Below are 23,414 nucleotides of genomic sequence, written 5' to 3'. Positions count from 1 at the left end.
TGTTCCTTATAAGGATGCAGCAACACCAGATTACCAGGACTAGGAACTCATCACAATACATCCAAAAACCCTACACAGTACTTTGATAGACCTTCCAATCCTAAATAAAAGATCAAAATCAAGTGATCTGCAATTTTGCAAATTGGCCCTACATGTTGGGGTCTTCTTGTAACTAAACACTTATTCTTTGGAGAATGGCATGCACTTTGCTGGGATAGACCTGCAGGATCCAAATTTGGAAAGAAAGTATTTGGAATATTTCATGAGGATTGAACGCACAGTGCATGAGGGAAAAGGCAATTGAGATCATGTAGAGTCATTCCTAGCAGGCTTACAGGTCCAACTATGGTGCCCACTGTTTCTAATTAACATGACAAGTGCAGTCTTCAACCACTCAGAACTGCTGCTTGATCACAAGCTCAAATGATATTTGGTAAATAATAGACAAATAGCAAGAAGAGTAACAGTAGAATAGGAATTCTAAACACATATTGGTCTAACATAAGTATTCCATAAGAAAAAAACCTCATTCATCTGCCCTGTTATAGAACTTGGAAAGCCTTTTCATCAAGCTGTGGAGAAAAAGTTTTCTCTTGCTCTGGAAATCAGTATAATCCAAAATCATACAGAAACTTCTTCACTCAATTTGTTAGGATTTGCCTGGGAGAGTGGTGGAGGTTTCAAAAAGAGTTGGATGTTTGTTTGAAAGTAATGAAGTTACAGGACTAGAGAGATAGGGCTGGAGAATGGGACTAGACAGGTCTTATTCCTGATGAAGGGCTTTTGCCGTCAATTTTCCTGCTCCCCGGATGTTACCTGACCTGCTGTGCTTTTCCAGCACCACTCTAATCTAGACTCTGATCTCCAGCATCTGCAGTCCTCACTTTCACCTGGAGAATGGGACTAATTGAGTAGTCTTTCAGGAGTCAATACAGACACAATGGCCTCCTTCTGTATTGTAAAAATCTATGATTCTATAATTGAATGATGAGCTGGGCATACTACATGTCAGAATCCATCTTCTGCAACAGAAAGATGTGATTGGGCCAGAAGCTCCCATGTGGTGCTTGAACAGACACACCAACAGGTTCAAGAAAAATCTCTTCTATGCCATGGTTAGACTGATGAATACATGCATTCTTTAACTTCAAATCATGTTGATCTTGCTTTGCGCACCTCCTGTGCAGTATAACCTGTATACCTCCCTCTGTCTAAGCACCCTTTGATCGCTATGTCCTTGTTTGCTATGATCTGACTGAACTGCTCACAAAACAAAGCTTTTCACTGTACTTAGGTACATGTAACTACATCAAATCAAAATCAAATTAAATTGCATGACAACAATAACACTAAGACTTTTCAGTATTTGTCACTACAAAAAACAAAACTAAAGTTCCTTGAAATTTCTGTACAGATAGCAGCTTTGTGAAGCACATCATGAAATAACCTTGCATAATATTCATGCCTCCCTGTGGGAGAGTCTCTCAGGCAATGACATTGCCTGGATCACTGTCCTTGCACAGAAATAGAAATGCAGAGCATAGGCAAATTTGATGAACTAGAATCTTTGGAAGAAGAAATATAATTCCTTTATTATAGCAGCTCGGGGCCATATCAACCATTTAGTGGTTCCTGCTCTCAATGTAAAAATGCCAATTTTGTAGTCCTTGCTTATTTCTATTTGTGAGAAAGTGAGGGCTGCAGAAGCTGGAGATCAGAGCTGAAAATGTGTTGCTGGAAAAGCGCAGCAGGTCAGGCAGCATCCAAGGAACAGGAGAATCGACGTTTCGGGCATAAGCCCTTCTTCAGGAATGAGGAAAGTGTGTCCAGCAGGCTAAGATAAAAGGTAGGGAGGAGGGACTTGGGGGAGGGGCTTTGGAAATGCGATAGGTGGAGGGAGGTCAAGGTGAGGGTGATAGGCCGGAGTGGGGTGGGGGCGGAGAGGTCAGGAAGATGATTGCAGGTTAGGAAGGCGGTGTTGAGTTCGAGGGATTTGACTGAGACAAGGTGGGGGGAGGGGAAATGAGGAAACTGGAGAAATCTGAGTTCATCCCTTGTGGTTGGAGGGTTCCCAGGCAGAAGATGAGGCGCTCTTCCTCCAACCGTCGTGTTGCCATGGTCTGGCGATGGAGGAGTCCAAGGACCTGCATGTCCTTGGTGGAGTGGGAGGGGAAGTTAAAGTGTTGGGCTACGGGGTGGTTGGGTTGGTTGGTCCGGGTGTCCCAGAGGTGTTCTCTCAAATGTTCCGCAAGTAGGCGCCCACACCTCCCCCCTTACTTCCCTCCAAGGCCCCAAGGGACACTTCCATATCCGCCACAAATTCACCTGCACTCAACACACATCATCTATTGCATCCGCTGCACCCGATGTGGCCTCCTCTATATTGGGGAGACAGGCCGCCTACTTGCGGAACGTTTCAGAGAACACCTCTGGGACACCCGGACCAACCAACCCAACCACCCCGTAGCCCAACACTTCAACTCCCCCTCCCACTCCACCAAGGACATGCAGGTTCTTGGACTCCTCCATCGCCAGACCATGGCAGCACGACGGTTGGAGGAAGAGCGCCTCATCTTCTGCCTGGGAACCCTCCAACCACAAGGGATGAACTCAGATTTCTCCAGTTTCCTCATTTCCCCTCCCCCCACCTTGTCTCAGTCAAATCCCTCGAACTCAACACCGCCTTCCTAACCTGCAATCATCTTCCTGACCTCTCCGCCCCCACCCCACTCCGGCCTATCACCCTCATCTTGACCTCCCTCCACCTATCGCATTTCCAAAGCCCCTCCCCCAAGTCCCTCCTCCCTACCTTTTATCTTAGCCTGCTGGACACACTTTCCTCATTCCTGAAGAAGGGCTTATGCCCGAAACGTCGATTCTCCTGTTCCTTGGATGCTGCCTGACCTGCTGCGCTTTTCCAGCGACACATTTTCAGCGCTTATTTCTATTTGTATCTATATGTCAAATCAAGTTTATAGCTCAATCATGCTTTTTTCTTAGGAGGGTATAATAAGAGTTACTGAAAATAAATCAGCACTGAGCACCTTAAGTTGGTCGGAACCAGGTCAATTGCAGTATTCAACACAGATGGGATTAAATGTAACACCTTCTTTGCTGGAAGATTCAGCGATTCACTTCTGCTTCAGTTGTGTTGGCAACATAGATTAAATATTCCACCAACATTTTTATGGGTAATGCTAGGTAAAGCAGGCATTATCTGTTGAGATGTCTTAATAATGAAAACTTTTAAATGGAAATAATTGAAGACATGTCTTGATGGTTTCAAATGATAAGGCGGTGACTATTTCTTTTGGCAGTTTGTTCCAATGTGATATCGCTCTGGAGAAGAAAGATTGCCAGTAGAGTGCCTTGGAAATAAACGGTCTTTATAATTTGTGGGGATGACTGCCTCAGGTATTTTTCTTTGACCGACTGGGCTCTTGTCAGTTTCCACCAGTCCATTCCATTTTTCTTTGGATTCAGTCAGTATATATTTTCCCCTCCCTTGCTGCAGTGATACTCATTCTAAACCTTTGATCAAGATGGTAAGACTGGCTTAACTAGTTCACCAATTGGAAAAAAATCATAATATATTTAAACACAAAACATGCTACACAAAAACTTCCAATGGTTTTCCTGACTCCAAAACATGTTTATGTTAATCTTGTAGTAAAACTCCATTGCCACGTGCAAAGGGAGAAAGACTAGGCTGTTCACATTGGTTACCAGCCAGATTATTCACCTTTTTCATTTCTCATTGCCTTATATAAAAAAATGCAATTTAAGTTGAGCATCATACCACAAGTAACAGTTTAAACAACAAAACAAGATTTCAGAGTATACGGGTGTTCTAAAATCTCGATTAAAGGGTGGGAAATTTATTATTATTCTGAGAGCGTCAAACCACAATTTTTCCAAATGTTACACTTCCAGCAATCACAAAAGGTCAAGTTTATGAAATAGTGATTCTTACCAGGATTGCATTGAACTGCAACATGTCAACATTCTATTTACAACACAAAGTATGCAAAACATATGAACATCACAGCATGCAGCTTGAAGTCTCCCAATACAGCATGAAGCTATTACACAGCTGAAGAACAGCAACTACAGTATTGTGTTAATAAACTCCTGAATCAAACTCTAAAACATGAGCTACTACAATCGAGTCTGCTCCAAAAATTTACTAAGAAATTTTAAAACAATTTCCATTAATGTTAATAATTTGTACAGTTTTACAAATTGCATGATAAGCATGCATCATTGCAAGACACATTTAAAGTAAAACAATTTGAAATTCATGCTATTGTATCCCCTCTGATTTATAATTTTCTCCATAGATCATTTTGTACAGTTTCAGACATGAATAGAATATTGTTTGGATTTTTAAAAGCCTTATTAGCCAAATTATTTGTGAAAATAAAAAAATTGTAGCACCAGAAAAAAAAACAATTGACTGGCAAACAAATGTATACCCTTGTTTAGCATAAAACAATGGTCATTAAAATAAAATGGTTCACAGGCTACCAATGTGGGCCTTGATTAGTTTTTCTTGTGAATCCAGAACTTGAAGCAAGGTCTGGAAATAGAAAATGATAAAGAGGTGAATTAGGGAAAACAATGATTAAAGAAAATCCAGGTGGCAAACCATATGCCTGTGTTTCAATTTTCAATGCTTGAGATTTCCATTTCTGATTCTTTTCCAGTGAATGCTACCAAATTTATTGATGTATCTACTTCAGTTTAGAACAAAACGACTGCAAAATTTAGATCTGCTGGAGCGAGAGTCATGCAATACCGAGCACCTGGGAATGGTGTGCTTACTCCTGAAGAATGCAGAATTCTACAGCTCATGACACTAAACATCCTCAAATGCGACTATGGAGCATGTTACTGCATTACAGATCTAGTTAATACCTTCTAATGATCATTTGTCTCTGAATATGTTTTTAACAATCCTTCTGCCACCCCAAGCTAATGTTATTTGAAGAGCCAAGCACTCAACTTGCAGTGAGGTGTATCAGCTAACAGTTGCGGCTGCAGAGTTTGGGCATGTACCATGTTGTGTTCTTGGAATGGTTTAGATGATTCATTGGCATTTCAAGAAAGTGTTGCTGCATGTTGACAGTGAAATTATGGTATTCTCCGGTTTAGTCCACAGATAGCCTACGAAAGTTTTGGGACCTACAATTGAAGTCTCTTTAGGGTTGTCGAGAAGCACAGTCAGCAGAGAAGGAAGCTGTGTGGAGGTAAAAACTCTCAACAAGAGGCCCCACCCATCCACGACCTCCCAGAAATACTTTGGTTACCGATGTTTGAGGCATCTACAATTTAGCAAAGAAGGTGGTCACTGAACCATGTCATCTCGTTAGACAGAATCTACAACCCACAGCAGAGTGAGAACAGCACTGTCAAGTGGTTTACAAGGTCACAGTTGCTCCCAATTTCCACATATGTAAATCTTTCCAGGCAAGAGCTGGTAACATAGCCTGCTATCCACATTTCATTATCCATCGGTGCATCAGAGAGGTGACAGAAGCTCAGGAGGGGATAAATGTCATCATCACTATTATAAGAAAAATAGAAGGGTGGCTTTATCAGGGTCAGTGAGTTTCGAAAGGATCTGCCATAGCTCTCTGGACCCCACATGCAATTGCATTGAAATCACAAGGGCTCTTAACAAAATGTAGTTAGTATGAGAGACGAGGTACAGAGCATCATATTAGTGAATATCTGCTCTCCTGACAGTAGACACAATTCATTAATTTGTCCTGAGAGAGTCAGCTATACCCATCATCATTGGGCAACCATAGCAACTAGAAACTGACACCGTACCCCTGACTCATACAAGCTCGGACCAGGAGTACGCCATTTAGTCCCTTGAGCTTGCTCGGCTATTTGATAAAACCAATCTCTGATTGTAGCCTCAAATCCACATTTACCCACATGTGATACATTTCCACCCATTGCTTAACAAGAATCTATTCATCACTGCCTTTAAGACATCAAGGATTCTGCATCCACCATTTTTTCAGGTGGATGCAGAGTCACAACTCTTTAAAAGAATGAATTTTATTCATCACTATTTTCAATGGGCGACCAACAATTTTTAAACAGTAAGCCCCTAGTTCCAGACTCATACCTCTCCTTGTACACTTGACCAGAAGAAGACATTGCCCCATTTTACTCTACTTCATAGCACTTCAGCAGAACTTGAGACAGATACCTGCTCTTGGCTGATGTTCCGTGGTTCTTGGAGCCTGTAAGGGCCTCGCTGAGGACTACACTACCTGTAGAGATATGGGGCTAGTGATGCCATCAGGAAACAAGACAGTAAATGGGATGTTACCTGAGGTGGAGGAGGCAGGGTTTAAAGAAGCATTTTGAAATGAGCCTTCATTTCCTTATCCCCATTCACCACCATCCCACTCATTTCTCACAAGCAATGAGCTGAAATGCATTTTGTGACAGATCAGACGTAGTCAATGGCTGAAAAGGGGGAGGGGCTCATGAATCTGAATTTAGGTGACATTTGTTGTCTGCACCCCTACATTCATTTGTTTACCAACTCTGATATTCCTTGCCGGTGGCCAGTCTTTCAATGGACAAAGGTATTGTCACAAAGACCTACAACATCATGTCACTCACAGAATAGACTCCACCAATCCTCCTTTCAGTCTGTAAGGCTGGAACCCATACCACCTACATTCTCTGACTTTGCTCTTGAAGTATTCTGTCTGCCAACAATATAGCTTAAGATTTAGCAGCAGTATCCTGTACTTTCTTCTCCTGCAAAGAGGGAAAGAGAAGATCCAGAGCAATGACATAACTTGAATACATGGATGGAAAGGATTTATTGAAGCTGACCATAAGGAAGAGGCATGACATTGTTGATAAAGTGTAACGCTGGAAAAAGCACAGCAGGTCAGACAGCGTCGGAGGAGCGAGAGAGTTGACATTTCAGGTATAACCCTTTTTCAGCCCAGCACCACACTTTATCAACTCTGACTCTTCAGCATCTGCAGTCCTCACTATCTCCTTAGAGGCATGACACTGCCTTAGGTTGAAGTGCATTAGTAGTGATGGACAGGTAGGGATGTGAGGAAGTGCACAGGCAGAGAGGGATGAATGTACATGCAAGGTAAGTTGGTCTGAGGAATGCTGTGCTGGAGTAGATCTGAAAAGGCAGCATGAGGGGTTGAGAGTAACATACACATCAAGATGCAGCTGAATGAGCCATCGTTAATTTAACCACTTTCAACATTGACCCAGGAGCCAGGTGCTACACTTTGACTGCACTCAGCACCATCCATCTTTACTTGGTATCACTAACAGGCTTCTTTTATCCATGAGGAGGAAACAGTATCTCTGTCAGCCCCAACAACCCCCAACATCACACCTTAGGAAGTTTCATGAAAAAAACTCACTGTCTTTCAATGATTGCTCCATTCATTCTGTCACTTGTCTGCATCTTACTCTCAGCTCCATGTTCTACCAAACGTAATGTTTGAAATGTCTTTTCAAATAGCGAAGTTGAAATCAACCATGAGGGGTATCATCCCATCTACTGAGCCTAATTGAATGGGAAACAGTCTAGTTGAAAATGCCACTACTTAATGTATTTCACTAACTTCCTCTGTGCTATCAGATGCCACCACCCTGCCTCACTCTCAGCACATAAGCAAGTTTGGAAGTATTCAGAAGAGGTCAGATTAAATTTGACAAAAGGGAAAAAACACAGATATGCAATTTGACCACAGTCAATAAGAAAAGCAGAAAGACAGGACCATTTCACTGCGGGTAAAGGGGAAGAAAAGGGAGAATAAACAAAATGAGGGAAAAGTGGGATGCGATACTGATGACAAGAGTAGGGATGATAAGGAAGGGTACAGATGTCAAGGAAGGGTAGAGATGTCAAGGGTAATGCATTAAACTGGCCTGGTTATACCGTAAACTGAAGAAGGGAATTAAGGCAAGAGAAAGGATAAAAGTGCCAGAGGTATCCAATTAAAATGTTTCATAAGAAAAGCATATTTAAAAAAAAGATGCTAAAAAAAGGAAATAGTGCCCTGAATAGACATGCTAACCGTTTCCTCCACTTCAAAAGAAACAAGGAGAATGGCTCAATCAGCAATAATATCTAGTACATTACTGTTTGTAACCTGGATTCTAGACAAGTAAACAAGTAGACAGACAAACAATGACCAGCAATATCATAAGTTCACTGTCCTGCTTGAGATTTATGTTAAAATATAGTGTCTTGTTTCAATTACCATTACGTCTTCTCCAGAGGTTATATTTGTCATACCTTATTAATTGCTTACAATAATATTGCAGGGGAAATTTTTTAAAAATTACACCCTGCAAAAACAAAACTTTACAAGCACGGTCGAAGTTCCTTTCCAATCATAAAGGCAGAATTGGCAGAAATTTCTTATTTAAGTGTGTGAATTCCAGATGAATTTTGCTCAATAGAATAATTTACTTCTGAAGGAAATCCAATGTTCTGGAGTTTGCAATATCTGCAATCTCCAAAGCAGAATTTATATGCAAACCCTATCTAATTAAAAAAGTATAAAGAACAGGGAAAATTTCCAGCATTTTCCTTATGTACATCCATGTGTCTGGACAAATTATATATCACACATTTTCATTTAGAAATGGTAAAGGAACCAAATTTAACAAAACAAACAAATTTTACAGAGGAAATGAGGAATTGTAAATGTAACTTATATATTTTAGAACTGCCTGTCCAGAATTTAGGGGCAATGTTTGCGATTCGGAGCTTTTGGATTTCTGCAGGAAAAGTTGATGCAACTTTGGCTTCAACAATTCATCTGTAAATTTGATAGATTTCTTTGCTTAGAAAACTGTAGGTTTACAGTAAACATTTTTTAAAAAGTATGAGGTATTATATGTAGAATGAAGTGAATGAAATGGCATTGCTGAGCACTGGTCCCAATGTTCTATATCAGCGATAGTATGCAGGCTCCTCATAGCTGATTTTATGATCTCAGTGTTGCCACAACAAGGAAGTAGCAAATAGAAGCCTGGAATTTGCCTTAAGTGGAGGGAATACTCAGCATTGATCTCATAAATCTGCTAATAACCATTGAAAACTCACCTGGTCACCAGCTTGGTGTGGGAAATCCAATGATGGGGAATAAAAGCGGAAAGCAAAAAAAAAACAAAAAATATCCAATCTGTCTTTCTGAAAGATCATGTCACTGTGGTCAGTCACAAATGCTTAATGGCATGATGAGACAGATTGAGACAGGTGTGTGGCAGTTTGAAATGCAAACTTTTGGATTTATACAGGTTGAGCAGAACTATGTCTCAATCAGTACAACCCAAAAAGCAAACAAAAACAACTCCTGAAAATTATTCAGCCGCATTAATATGAAAACTCCAAAGCACAATTATGTATTGATGATTTAAAATCCCAAAAAGTAAATTCGTTGTAAAGATTTCTGTTTTACACATAAATCATTCCATTGACAAGCCAATCCACTTCCCAAATGCATCTACCTCAATTTTAAATTTTTACTAATATTTTCACAGTTTGAGTTTGCAGGGTATATGGCAATACCTTTATTGAGCTCCAAGTTATCTTACAAAACATTTCCTTGAGAAGCCTCATGTGAAGAAAAGAAAGCCAGCTACCTACTCCCATTCAAAGTTTGTGAGAAGATTTGTAGCTCGGGTGCTCGTTGCTGTGGTTCTGTTCGCCGAGCTGGAAGTTTTTGTTGCAAACATTTCATCCCCTGTCTAGGTGACATCCTCAGTGCTTGGGAGCCTCCTGTGAAGCGCTTCTGTGGTGTTTCCTCCGGCATTTATAGTGGCCTGTCCTTGCCGCTTCCGGTTGTCAGTTTCAGCTGTCCGCTGTAGTGGCCGGTATATTGGGTCCAGGTCGATGTGTTTGTTGATGGAGTCATCCACAAACTCCAACAAACACATCGACCTGGACCCAATATACCGGCCACTACAGCGGACAGCTGAAACTGACAACCGGAAGCGGCAGGGACAGGCCACTATAAATGCCGGAGGAAACACCACAGAAGCACTTCACAGGAGGCTCCCAAGCACTGAGGATGTCACCTAGACAGGGGACGAAACGTTTGCAACAAAAACTTCCAGCTCGGCGAACAGAACCACAGCAACCTACTCCCATCTGCTAATTGTACTAAAAGCCACAATATAATCCCTGAAACTGAATTTGGACAAAGTGAAGCAATAAATAAGATAATAATTCATATTGCATAAAATTACAGATAATAGACATAAACGAAAATTAGCTGTGCTAAAATATGGAAAAATGGCATTCTATAAATGATATGATTTTGACAAGCGTCAATGAGGAGAAAGACCTGGAATCCTTTACTCAAATCTTTAGGGATGATAGGGAAATTCTTAAGATGGGTACGAAAACATTGGGTTACCTGAGTTGATATAAAGAGGAACAGAATATAAAAGCAAAGTGATCACGGAATAATGATTTTTCAGATGATTAGATTTTGATAAAGTGATTACAGGAAAATGACTCAAATACTAGAGTTCACAGATTCAATATTAGTGGGGACATGTTCAGAGAGAAGGTTAGAAGAAAATGTTCCACTCATGTAATTTTCAGATGCTGTAATACAATGGAAGCAGATTCCAAATGTAATTTTTTAAAAAAGGAAATGGACAGATCCTTGAGGAACCTACAGAGCTGTGGGATGCAAAGTGGGATGTGAGATGAGTCATGACTGCTCTTTCAAACAGTCATCATTGGCTGCACAGCCTCCTCAGATGTCGGTTTATATGATTAACAAGACAGTACATAGATTTTAAAAGAATCAGCAGTGATTTGCTAAAACATGTGAGCAGATATTTTGAGAGAATGAATTATAATGAACTGAACAATCTGTATTTGGGAAAAAAAGAGCAACTGAGAACAAACAGCTGCATTTCTACCAATATCAGCTGCCACTCCGGCTTAAATGGGATTCACCATTGAGGAAATCATATCCTCCATGCATAATACACTTTAACAAAAGAAAACAATGGTTGCAGAAGGAAAGTAAAGCACTCTCAAATCTGCATGGAGTAAGTGATGAAAATGTCTAAAAGCAGTACTTACCAGGTTTGCCTTATTTGCATTGTGAGCAAGTGACCAGAAGCAAAGTGATAGCAAAATGGAAAAAGGCAACTAGTTAGCTAAGCAGAAAATAAACATTTAAAACCTGTTAGAAAGGATCAGAAAAATCACTCTCTGACAAGTCTCATCTTTTTATTTGAAATTAAAAAGAAAATATTGCAAATGTGGAAAAGGAGAAAGAGGGACTAAGCATTTTTTGGAAAAAGCAAGAAAGAAACAATAATAGTATTACATAGCAAAGAAGGAACACCAGAAAGCTCAGAAAGTAGACAAATTATATAACTTGCTACTTCTTTTTGAAGAATTCAGCAGATTGCACTGAATACAAGTCACATTAGGAACAATGATAATTACACTGCAAGTTTACTTACTGAAATGCACTTTGCATTTGATTTTGATAAAAGCTTATAAGATATATACTCTATGATTTTTGGTAGCAATGTCAGTTCATCAAAGATGCAATGATGACAGCTCTCTCCCCCTTTTTCTGTAATGCCCACTTTTTTGAATTTCCCTCTAAAAGTAAGAACTCAAAAGCCTACTGTTCAGAGAAAGCTTTTTAATTTTTACATCAATACATGAACTGTTTTAATGCTTCCTCTTTCTTGATATCATTGACTCTCTTACATCACTGCTTACTTGTTGATTTAAACTGTTTTAAGCAGCAGTTTTGTCCCTCCACAATTTCTAAATGCACCCCTAATTAAGATGCTTCTTTGCTTAAAACCTGAAACTTAATGCACTGGCTGTATTACCCTCCACAGCAATGACCTACACACTCTGCCGGATGCTTTATCCCTTTAACACAGAACCTCCACGTGTTCCTGCTCAAATGGAGAAGAGTAGCAAATTGGGGCATCCAAGAGTTGAGAGATTAATTAGATGACTAGGACAGATAAGTGCTTGAGAGGGACTAACAGAATGGGAAAGTAATAAAGGGGAAAGCAATATAAAAAGGTCAGAAACAGAGGCATGAAAAGGAAGAGAATTACAAGATGGACAAAAGGAGATAAAGGAGAGATACAGGCAATAGAGAGACTGAAGATGATGATAAAGGAGGAAGGGAAACAAGAAGGGAAAATAAAAATAAGAGAAAGTAAAAGTGTAGAGAAAGAAAATGGAGAAAGAAAAATAAATTAAATGCTAGAATCAAGCAAGCAAAAGACTCCACTAATGAGGAGTGCCATTGCAGAATGAAAACAAAATGAGCAGGTCGAAGCATGAGACCTCAAACCAACATCTCCGATGTAAACATCACCGATAAATGACAAAGAACACTGCATCACTGCTGACAGCTATGGTCAATTTTAAAAAAAAAATCCCACAACTCTCAAAATTAAAGCTGGATTCTAAAATCTTTAGAAACATAAGGGGAATTTCAGATCATGATATAATTCAGGGAATAAAGACTGTATCATGTATGCTTTGAGACTACTTGTAACAGCTTAGTTCTGTACAAACTTCCACATGTTGACCTGTTCCAATTTCTTTACAAATTATTGTATCTATCACAGGAATTATGCAATATAAAACATACACTAACACATATATTACTTAAATATGCATTTAAGCATGCTCTGAATAGAAACAGAATACAATGCAGCTCAGTGAAAAAGAGCCACAATAGCTGAAATGTTTCCTATTCCTTTCTGGAAATGTGCCAAAGTGCAAAGTTGAAGTATCTCATTTTGACTAAGCTGCTTTCTTTCTTAACTTAATCTGTTCACATGTTTAACAATATAAGAAACAGTTTTTACCTATCATCTGTGCTATGGTCTTCTCATACTCTGCAACAATTCGCCTGTAGATACGAAAAAACTATGATGAGAGGTGTGTGCGCACAGCCATGCCAATTTTACAAGGATTAATGTACAATATCTCTCAACATGATTCAGCACAAGATTAATTGTCTCCAAATTAAGCACTTAGAAATGTGATGAGGAAATAATTCCAAACAAAAAGCTGCATTGACAATTACATATTGAGCAAGAAAATAGTATAAGGTATATTTTTAACAAAATTTTACAACAAAAAAAATTAGACAAAAGTCAGATCCAATGGGAACTCGTCTTATTTAGTGTGAGCAGGCTCAGATTTTCCATAAACTCTCCAGGTTTCCTCCGTCGCTGATGCTGAGTAGAAACATTGTGTATCACCTATAAGATTAATTGGAGAAACTGGCCAAGGCTCCTTAGACAGCACCTTCCAAACCTGTAACCTCTACCACCTAGAAGGAAAAGGGCAGCAGATACATGAGAACACCACCAACAACTGCATGTTCCCCTCCAGTTCACTCATTATCCTGAACTGGAACTCTATCACTGTTCCTTTAGTTCTGCGTGCTGAAAATCCTGCAAGTTCCTGCCTAATGGTATTGCAGGTATACCTAAACCAAATGGATGGCACCAGTTCATGAAGGTAGTTGACCACCACCTTCTCAAGAGCAATGATGAGCAATAATTGTTGGCCCAGACAATGATGTCCACATTCCATGAACAAATTTTAAAAAGTATTTTTGGCAATTTTGAGCTATACATGTAATACAATGTGCAGCCTGAAAGGGGAATGTATTGACAATCAGATGAAATTCAAGATTCATGAATAATATTTAAGTAACAAAAACTGCCAGTGCCACCACAGAACCAAATCCTTATCATATTCCTTTTTCCCATTCGTAGTCCTCTGGGCTGGAATCTTTGGAAATGGCACTCCCATGTAGACTGCCTCGGATATAAATTGCTTTGCCTCTGATCATTTCTCTGCAACTCTTCCTCCTCCTTTAGCTTCCCGAGGGGGGAGGAATACACATCCTCATACTGTCAGGTGCTCTAAAGGAACTCTAGACTCTGAAATTCTGGTATAAATACAAGCTGATTTTGTTTTTAAATTGGAGCTATAAAGAATTGTGAGAAAAAAAAACACACCTTCACATCTTGCCATAATTTTTCATAAACTAATTGAAAAAAAACTGCTTGTGGATTTTGGAGTGAAGCTTCATTTTATCTGAGTCCACAATGATGGGTGAATTTCCGATATAATTCTAGAGGATGTGTATAATGCTAAGCTTCACATCAATTCAAAAACAATTTTTTAATCCTTAGTAAAATTCTCAATACCATATTTAAGGACCTCCCGCCATATAGCAGAACAAAATATTTGGTTTTATAAATCATGCACAGCTGATTCTGTCCCAACAATGTGCTTGGCTGTATTTTCAACAGTTTGAAAATAGTTGGGAATCGAGAAAAACATTTAGCCACTTAGAAAACAAACATCAGCAGAAGAGAGCCCAGAAAAACTTAGTATTTCAAAAGCTTCACACGTGTAATGAAAATAATGCCAGCTTTTCTATAATTTGCCCTTAAGAGACTTTTCATTATATAAAATTATGGTCACTGGAAACACATGCTTTAGACTTGGAAGGGAAAGCACTCTTTAAAGAATTGCCAGTAAATGGAACTAGCCTGATGATCTTAAACTGGCAAGGGTTAGTTTTAACTCCAGTTTGAAAACAGCGAGTGACCTGTTCATCCAGAAGTGGCAGCAGGAAGATTTCTGCCAATTTCCGTGCTGTGCCATATCAATATGTTACAAGATAGCCTCATGGAGTTCAGTATCATTGCATTTGATTCTTCCCCCTACCCCCCCCTTCAGGGTGGAGGAACACAATTGCTTCCATTTCCATGCTCTCCTTGCTCATTTACTTCTGCTGCTCATTTTAATAGAAAAAAGTGATAAACAGTGGGATTGCTCTGAAAATCAGAGATGCAAAGTTCAAATAAAACTGGAGAGAAGTCTCAAGACCAGACCCAGCACCCAAATTTTTCACTGGGGTGTTGGGGTGGGGATGTTAAGAGGGAAAATAGGAATGGCTTCTTTTTGCACATCTGTGGTGTGGTTCACAGAGGCAAGTGCATGTGTTATTGTGCAGCTGTCTTCAAACATATCCAGTTTTTGCTGGGAATGTTTCAGTCGTAACTTGTGGGCTTTGCACAAGGAGGTCAAAAACTGCCGGAATTATTTTGGCAAAGTTAGGGTGCCCTTTGGGAGAAGCCGTGTCCTTGTATAAAAAGGTGTGTAAAGAAATTGATACTTATTGCAACATTCTGGCTGTCAAGGGAACTGTCAACATTTCAGGGAAACTAATAAGCTGTCAAGGCTATTAAATCTCCTGCCATTTAATGTTTTGGAAACAAAAGCTTAAGAACTTATTTCATCGCAGCTTGGGTGGCTGACATCTATCTATCTATCTAATTGTTGGTTTGAGTTGGCATGGAGGGCGGAGAGTCAAAGTATGATGATGGTAGGACTTTGGAATGGTACTATTAGCATCAGGCTGTACAGGGCCAAAGAGAATATGGGTGGAAGAGAATAGGTATGGCAGGTCTAACTCCATCACCCACCACCGCAGAAACCAAACTTAGACCAATAAGGAGCTGAGAGAGTCAGGAATTATCCTGACTTCAGAATGAAAAATCAGGCTAGTGTAGCCATTTTTCCTTGGCTATTTGTCACTCTTATATTGATTCGGTATGAGTGGGAGAGAGACATAATTACAAAGTTTTGGAATGTGCTAATTCAAAATACAAACAGAAGGCTAAGCTCGAGGCCACATTTTGTTTAAGATCAGATAGATCACTGAATGCATTGAACATTTTTGGCATTATCAGAAAGCTTTTGGTTTTTCTTTAGATGCTGCATATAAAACAAAATCCTGTATTAAAGAATATCAACGATAGTTTGTAATGTGCAGTTTGTCATTGCTGCAGGATATTCTCCAATTCTTTGTTCAGAATAATATGAAGCACAGACTAAATTGTCATCTTACCTAAATTGCACTGCCTTTTCAATTAAATTGTTAGTTTATTAAAATTTTAGATTGGCTAATGATGGTTTTAAGAATTTGAGGTAAGTACTTTACAGTATTATTTATATTTACTGTGAAGGGTGTGAAATAATTCTTTTCTGGAAAGCATTATTTACTCAACCTTAGTTTCATTAAGACACCCTTAATTGTTAACTAGAATGATTGGAATATTTGATGATAATTGGTTAGAACATTGAGCAATTGAAGTCATTAATGGATCGGTTTTTTGTTAGGTTTGCCTGTATCTCCTCCTGAAAGGAAATAACATCACAGTACAACACAACCTAAAAGCTCTTTAAGCTACATGCTGTTATGAGGTAACTATCAGGTCATGTTACTCTTGCGCATACAGTATCGTTAATCCCTCAGCTATGCTAAATTTGCATATATATAGAACCACTACTTACAAAGAGCATGTCACTGTTGTTAGCAGGTTGTATTATAATGCAAGTTCAGTTCAACCTACTGTTACCATCATGTCACTCAGAGACATGAAACCTGGTGTCTATGCTGACAGTTCATAAAAGGCTGAAAAATCAGTAAATTACTCTACCAGCATATTTGTAACAAACAGAAGTTTTGAAGCCCTCAGTATATTACAATCAAGTCAACGTGCCCAACCATATTTGTGGATAGGGGATTCTCAATTTAATTGTGTACATTCAGTTCTGCAGTAAACTTTATAGAATCAATGGAGTCACAGATCTATATCAACATACCTCATCTCAACAACCTCTTGCCTACTTTCATCGTATTTCCTTTTCCAGTCAGCCGCTTCTCTTTCCTGAGCAACAATCTGGAACAATGAGAGGAAGCATACATCAGTGTAGAGCCATATGAGAAAAGATTCAGAACATATATTTTAGGTTAAAATGAAAGTTGAAGTTATGGCATAGAACCAAGCTAAAGAGGGTCAAGAAATAAACAACACATAAATAAAAGCTTCAAACAAAGCTAAGACAAAATAACTTCAGAGATGGTTCAGATTTTCTTTTGTAAATTTGTTAAAAATATAAAAACAATGCTTGATGAAAGAGTTTATTGAAACAACATCTATCTAGCAGATATGTACAGACACAGAAAGACACCCACACTCTCACAAAAGATTACTCCAAATTGAATGAGCTACCTCCTCCCTGGCTGTTCTCAGAGCAGAATCCAAATCTCTTTGACTGTAATGATGTCCATCTGCTTGAACGTCATCAACCTCACCGTCACCAGTCCGAGAGTACAGTGCACCTTTTGTGATGGGAGTGTCCATTGATGGTGTACTGTCCCTTTGCTGCAAGAAAATGCAAATACAAAACATACAACCCAGTTCACTTGAGTGACATATACCAGTTGTGACTTAAAAGCTGAGAAGAAACAAAGTACTGCCTCACAAGGTCAAACTTCCTGAACATTCTGTTAATCACTGAATGTTTAAATTAACATTGGGTCAAAGTGCCATTTAATGTTGTTGCTGAACTTTTTTGCATTACATTAGTATTAGAAAGCATGATTGGAAATGCATAATAGCTGTCTGAAATCACATTGCAGGAAAAGTGTAAGCTTCAAGTTCATCCAATTAGCATCAGAGTCAAGTGCTTGCAGAAATTATCTGTAAGAACAGTGGCCTCTAATGTTAAATTGGGACAAAATGAAGCACCGCGACATACCTGTATTTCATCGTATTGGCATATTTGTTGAATAAATTTAAAAACTGAATAATTTGTACTTATAAATGCAACTTTTTGCTCCTGTTATCTTAAATGTTTACTGCTGAATTGTCAACGATCAAGCAATACTTACTAATATCAGCAGATGCTTGTTTATTTGAGTAAGCAACAAAGTCTTGAAAGAAATGTGGCACAAAACCATTTTGCAATTGCTTTAGAATGTAGTTTAGCAATTAATTGCAAGCTAATGGGAAATATTAAAACCTTTCGGTATCAAATACACTTTGTTTAACTTTTCTATATAACAATTCGGGCAATGGGATTTCCTGCTTTCTATTTTTGCTGCAAAACTTAAGTGCACCGAAACAATTGTTTTGCAGTCTCAAGTTACATCTATGATGTACTTCCGAAATGATGTCTTTTTAAACAGCTGTGAACAAGTCCTAGGGGGAGTCCGAGGTAGCCACATCTGGACCACTCCATCCCTTTCTGGTCACCAAGCTTCAGAAAAATTTGGAAGGTCATGAGAAAGACAGACAGGAGATTTACCAGAATGGCTCCAGGGATGGGGGTTTTAGCTTTAAATTAAGTTGAAGAAGCTGAGATTGTTCTTTGATCAAAAGAGATCGAAAAGGGATTTAATAGAGGTGTGTAAGATTTGCCAGATTTGGATAAGATGGCTAAGGTAAAAGTATTCTGATGAGCTGATGATACAAAGACTAAGGGATGCAAATTTAAAGTTTTGAGCATGAGATACAGTGGGGATAGGAGGATGGTAATGTTCATGCCTACAAAAGTGGTGAAAGCAGAGATGATCAATGATTACATAAAGAAATTAGATGGGCACTTGAAGGAAATAAACTTGAAGTACTTTTGGAATAGAGCAGAAGAATGAACGTATTGAGATTACAAAAAAAAACATATAATTAATCAACGGAATATCCTCCTTTTGTGCCACAAATAACTTTATGATTCTTTGAAAATTAAGACAATTACAATGTTGGGAAGCATATAAAGATTGTTTGGCAATTCAAAATCCACGAATGAAGCAAATCTGAATATATAAATCATTGTGTCCAAGTAAATCATATCCAACTTTTGTGAAATAAAAAGTTTACAAGAAAGATTAAGAATTATTCCAGGTTAGTACAGGCAGGAGGCAACATCAAACATTAGTATTTGACAGTTTCTGGATTTATGAAGACAACACAACAACAGAGACAGTGCCTTATATTTGATTTCACCTCAAAGCCATGAAACTCGAGACAGGTGTGGAAACTGAATTACAAATGAAATGGGAAAAGAAGTTACGGAAGAAAATGTGACTCCTCTGCCTACCTCTGCTAAATATTGTGTACTAAATCCATTTTCAGATAAAGAGTTCAATCAGAAATAGAGAAATGACACCACAATTAGAAAGACTTTAGTAACACAAGATTGTTCTTTGTTTTTGGGAGGTAGCATTACCGAATAGTAATGACATGAGAAGTCAACATGAAGGCAAATGTGAGAGAAAGAAATTTGGGCAATCAAATATTTCACTTCATAACAGACAAAAGAGAGGAAAATTAACTCTGACATAACATATTCAACTACTCATCCTATAATTAATTAGAATGGCTTAGAAAATGAAAACAAAATCAAGTTAAAGGTGTCTTCATGAAGCCTTACAGTCCTTTGGCATTTACTTTGACAAATAGAAACAGAACAAATTAAACAATAATAAAGGTTTGTCTTCTGTTATTGTCACTTGAAGTACCATGATGCAGAATGATGTCTTTAGTTTGTATCAGTCTTCATGATTGATCATAGAAGATCATAGAATCCCTACAGTGTGGAAAAAGGCCATTCGGCTCAGAGTCAACACCAACTTTCCAAAGAGCATCACACTCCGACCTAATTCCTTATCCTATCCCAATAACCACGCATTTCTCATGGCTACTCCAACCAGCCTACACATCTCAGGACAGTTCGGACAACTAGCTAACCTGCACATCTTTGGACTGTGGGAGGAAATCAGAGCACCTGGCTAAAACCCACAAAGACATGAGAATGTGCAAACTCCACAGAAATAGTGATCAACCCTGGGGCACAATTATTTAGAATATATATATTATTGACTTGGATAACGGAACTGAATGTTTGACAGCGAAGTTTACAGATGACACAAGTAGTAAGAATGACACAAAGAGTCTACAGAGAGTTATAGAGGTTTGAGTGGGTAAAAACATTATCAGCTGAAAAATAATGTAGGAAAATGTGATGTTATCCAATTTGGCAAGAAAATAGAAGGACTGAAAATAATTTGAACATGGAAAGACTGCAGAAAACTGCAGCACAGAGGGAATTGGAGATCCTATTGCATGAATCAATAAAAGCTAGCATTCAAGTCCAGCAGCAGAAGGAAAGGCAAATGGATTTTTGGCCTTTATTTCAAGCTAGAGAGCATAAACATAGGGAGGTCTTAGTAAATCTATCATCATAGCACTGCTGGAATACTGTGAACAGTTTTGTCCCTTAGCTAAAAGGTGGCAATTCAGACAAGGTTCAGGAGCTTGATCCTAGGTGTGGAGAAATTTTCTTGTGAGTAGAGGTTGTGTGTGTTGGGCCTCTACTCATTGGAGTTTCGGAGAATGAAACATACAAGATTTTCAGGGGGCTTGATAGAGTAAGTTGAGAGAACTTGTTTCCCGACAACCCAAGGGTATAATCTCAGTTTAAGGGATCACCCATCTAAGACAGAGCTAAGGTGGATTTTCTTTTTATCTCTGGTGTAGTCAATCTCTGGGATTCTTCACCGCAGACAGTTGTTGAAGCTGGCTCAAGGCTAAGAAAGATAAAACTTTTAATTGATAGGGGAATTAAGAGTTATGGCAATACGACATAGAATTGAGGATTATGAGACCAGCCATGATCTCATTAAATGGTGAAGTGGACTTGATGGGCTCAATGGCCTTCTTATGCACCTATGTCTTATAGTTTTAGGGTCTTATAATTGCTGCTTTTTCAATCTATATATACATATAATGTATAAGATGTGTGATTATTGAAATGCAACAATTTTAACACCCAATAATTCCTTGAGCTTTGTACCAAAAAAAATTGATGTTTAATTTTTAACCAAACAGATCTTGATTCGTATATCAGGTACTGCCCTTTGAATCAATCTGATTTTGCACATTTTCCACAAATTAATCCAAACCCTCAGATGGCATCACATGAAGAATTCCAACATGAAATTTAAACAACAACAGAAGCAAAACTAAAAGTTTTTTTAATATTTTAACAAAATTACTACAATCTTGTTTGTTTGAAATAATATTCAGCTATCTAATATTTTGGAGCTAAAGTGCTTAAGAAATATTTAGCTTTGATCTCTACTGTAACTCCAGATGAAGTCTACATTGTAACCATTTTCAAAATTCAAACATTTGTACTATATACAGTTTGTATATCAAAATAGTTATTATTTCCACATACTGTAAAATTTATTGTGATATTATTGTACAATTTTACAAAACAGATATTAAATGGTGGGGATAGATCCTAATCTAACTCTTACTTGTAAGCATGAACCAAAATTGGCCCATTGTCTTCGGGCTGTACTCCTCCCTCTGATCTGTGAGCATGGAGACAAGTGAAAGAAACTGGAAAAAGTAACATGATAACTAAACCTTCAACAAACTAGGATAATAACTGAACCTCAGTAATTCCTAATGTGTAAAAATACAATTTTGACTTAATTTACATTTCATTCTGAATCAAATGTTAACCAGTCAGAGGAAGAAAGCATCAACTTCTGCCACATTTGAGGTGAATTCTTAAAAATGAAATGACTTCTGAAAAGATAACTCAGTCTAGTGTTTTTTCAATGTTATCCTTTTCCATGCTTTTAAAAAAGAATAAGCAACTATGAACGTGATAGCATGGAACATTCAATTACTTCCATCAGCAAATTCTAAATTTGGCTGAAAAGAAAAAAAAATGATCATTGTATTTCTCATATATTGGATCAGCATGTCAATCACTGATTTAATCATCTAGCTCTTTGTTGATTACACATTCTAATGAATATAGTGGAGTTTTGTTTTATATTGAGCTATCAGTGGAACAGAATATAACTACATCACCATTCTACGAGGTTTTGGCCACAAGATTTGGCTGCATAACTTTTGGAAAGTGTAAAATGGTATATTTCTGGACATCTTTTTGGTAAGGAGATTAGCCTGAGTGCACAAGATATTTGCAGTATCATGAGTCCTTATAGATCACTGATTTGATGACTGGTGATACTATTTTCAATAATATAAATACTCCAATTAATGCTCTTTCTGAATTCTTCATACATGAGATCAGTAGCAGGAAAGGCCCCCACCAATGGTGACAAAGCATTATTAAGGATTTTCAAATTAATTGCTTATTGATTTCTACTAGTTTTTGCTGAGTCCATAGAAGTGTTTGATAATATGTTTTGCTATTTAGAATTGCTGATATCTACAGGGTGTGGTGTGACTGAATACTGTGGTTTTAGTTTTAACAATTCTCTCCGGGCTATTGACTCCTGGTACAGGAAACCATAATTTGTATCCCCTTAGCCTGCAGCATGATAGGCTGAATAAGCAGAGGTGACACAAAACAGGACATGCCGTGGACTAAGGGGGAGACCTCCAAAGGCGAAAAAAGATCTCAGCAGGAGATCACTTCCTTCCAGAATTATTCTTTTACTTTATTATCACCAGGAAAGAATGCAGGGAGAGAGAACACTGCTTCACTAAGGAGATGCTCACTGGAATCTGCTACCAGCTACAGTTCAAACTACAACTTCAGATTAAGATGAGGACAGAATTGCCATGGCTGTGAAAATGGCGGTGGCCATAAACGTGGATATGTTGGGCTCCTACCAAATTCAAACAGGCAATATTTTGCAATATTTCTGGGTTCATCATTAACTGTTACATAAAGGGAGTTGACTGAGGTTCTGCCAGAATGCAAGGTGCAAAGCACCATTGACTGCATATCTATGGAGTGGAGCCCAACATATCCACTTTGTGGATGCAACTTGTAAATTTAGAGATGTTCACAACCAGATGAAAAGTCATTCTCTCTTTGTGTGATCATATTTGTACCAGTGAATATCTGACATCTTGGTAGTAGTGTGATGCACTATTTCCATATCAATCTACATTACCAATAATACTTGAGCCATTGTGAGAAACAAAAGCTATAGATCTACAACAAGAGCTATTTGCTGATTGTGGCTTATTGCACAATTTAGGCACATGTAGGCAGCATATAATGAAAGCCATGCTACCACACAAAACACCTTTGAGCACATTATTGTGCTGCTGAAACCACCTTCCCTGAACTGCTCTAGAGGAGCTCTGCTGGACCCAGTTTGTGTTACGATTCATATTAGTGTGCCACAGTCACAGAACATCACCATAATAACGGCACAACCCTTGTCAGCACTCATACAACAAGCAATTGAGGACAGGAAGGAAATAGCCAATATCCTCCCCTTTTAGACCAGGCTGATGGTGAGCTCATCCAACTACATATAAACGCCAATTTCCCAACAGTTGTACTCCTGTCTTTGCTCTGTCACTTGTTATTACAGTGCCTGCTTGGCTCCAATCGTGAAATAAAATCAGCCACAAAACAAACATTTAAAATGACATGCATGAATCAGAACCATCCATTTAAAATTTGACTAACCATCTATACATTTTCCTTTCATGCCTGATTGCTA

General features: G+C 38.5%; 1 protein-coding gene across 11 annotated transcripts in view; it reads right to left on the bottom strand.

Annotated features, from left to right (window-relative positions):
• The window catches only part of LOC122547955 (uncharacterized), a 281,415-nt gene that overhangs the window by 10,558 nt on the left and 247,443 nt on the right, over positions 1-23,414 (bottom strand). For 8 of the 11 annotated variants that reach the window (XM_087998904.1, XM_087998907.1, XM_087998903.1 and 5 more), the window contains 4 exons: positions 21,228-21,284; positions 17,137-17,289; positions 16,727-16,803; positions 12,898-12,941 (listed from right to left, as the gene is read on the bottom strand). In XM_087998904.1, coding sequence (XP_087855030.1) covers positions 12,898-12,941; positions 16,727-16,803; positions 17,137-17,289; positions 21,228-21,284 — 331 coding nt within the window. The remainder of the gene's footprint in view (positions 1-12,897; positions 12,942-16,726; positions 16,804-17,136; positions 17,290-21,227; positions 21,285-23,414) is intronic. The other 3 variants (XM_087998905.1, XM_087998911.1, XM_087998913.1) reach the window with 1 other exon arrangement.

The sequence above is a fragment of the Chiloscyllium plagiosum genome, unplaced genomic scaffold, assembly GCF_037043375.1.
Source record: "Chiloscyllium plagiosum isolate Xiang-an unplaced genomic scaffold, Cpla_swu_hap1 HiC_scaffold_22, whole genome shotgun sequence".
Taxonomy (NCBI): Eukaryota; Metazoa; Chordata; class Chondrichthyes; order Orectolobiformes; family Hemiscylliidae; genus Chiloscyllium; species Chiloscyllium plagiosum.
The sequence above is the reverse complement of the archived record's forward strand: the minus strand, read 5'-3'. Positions and strand labels throughout refer to the sequence as shown.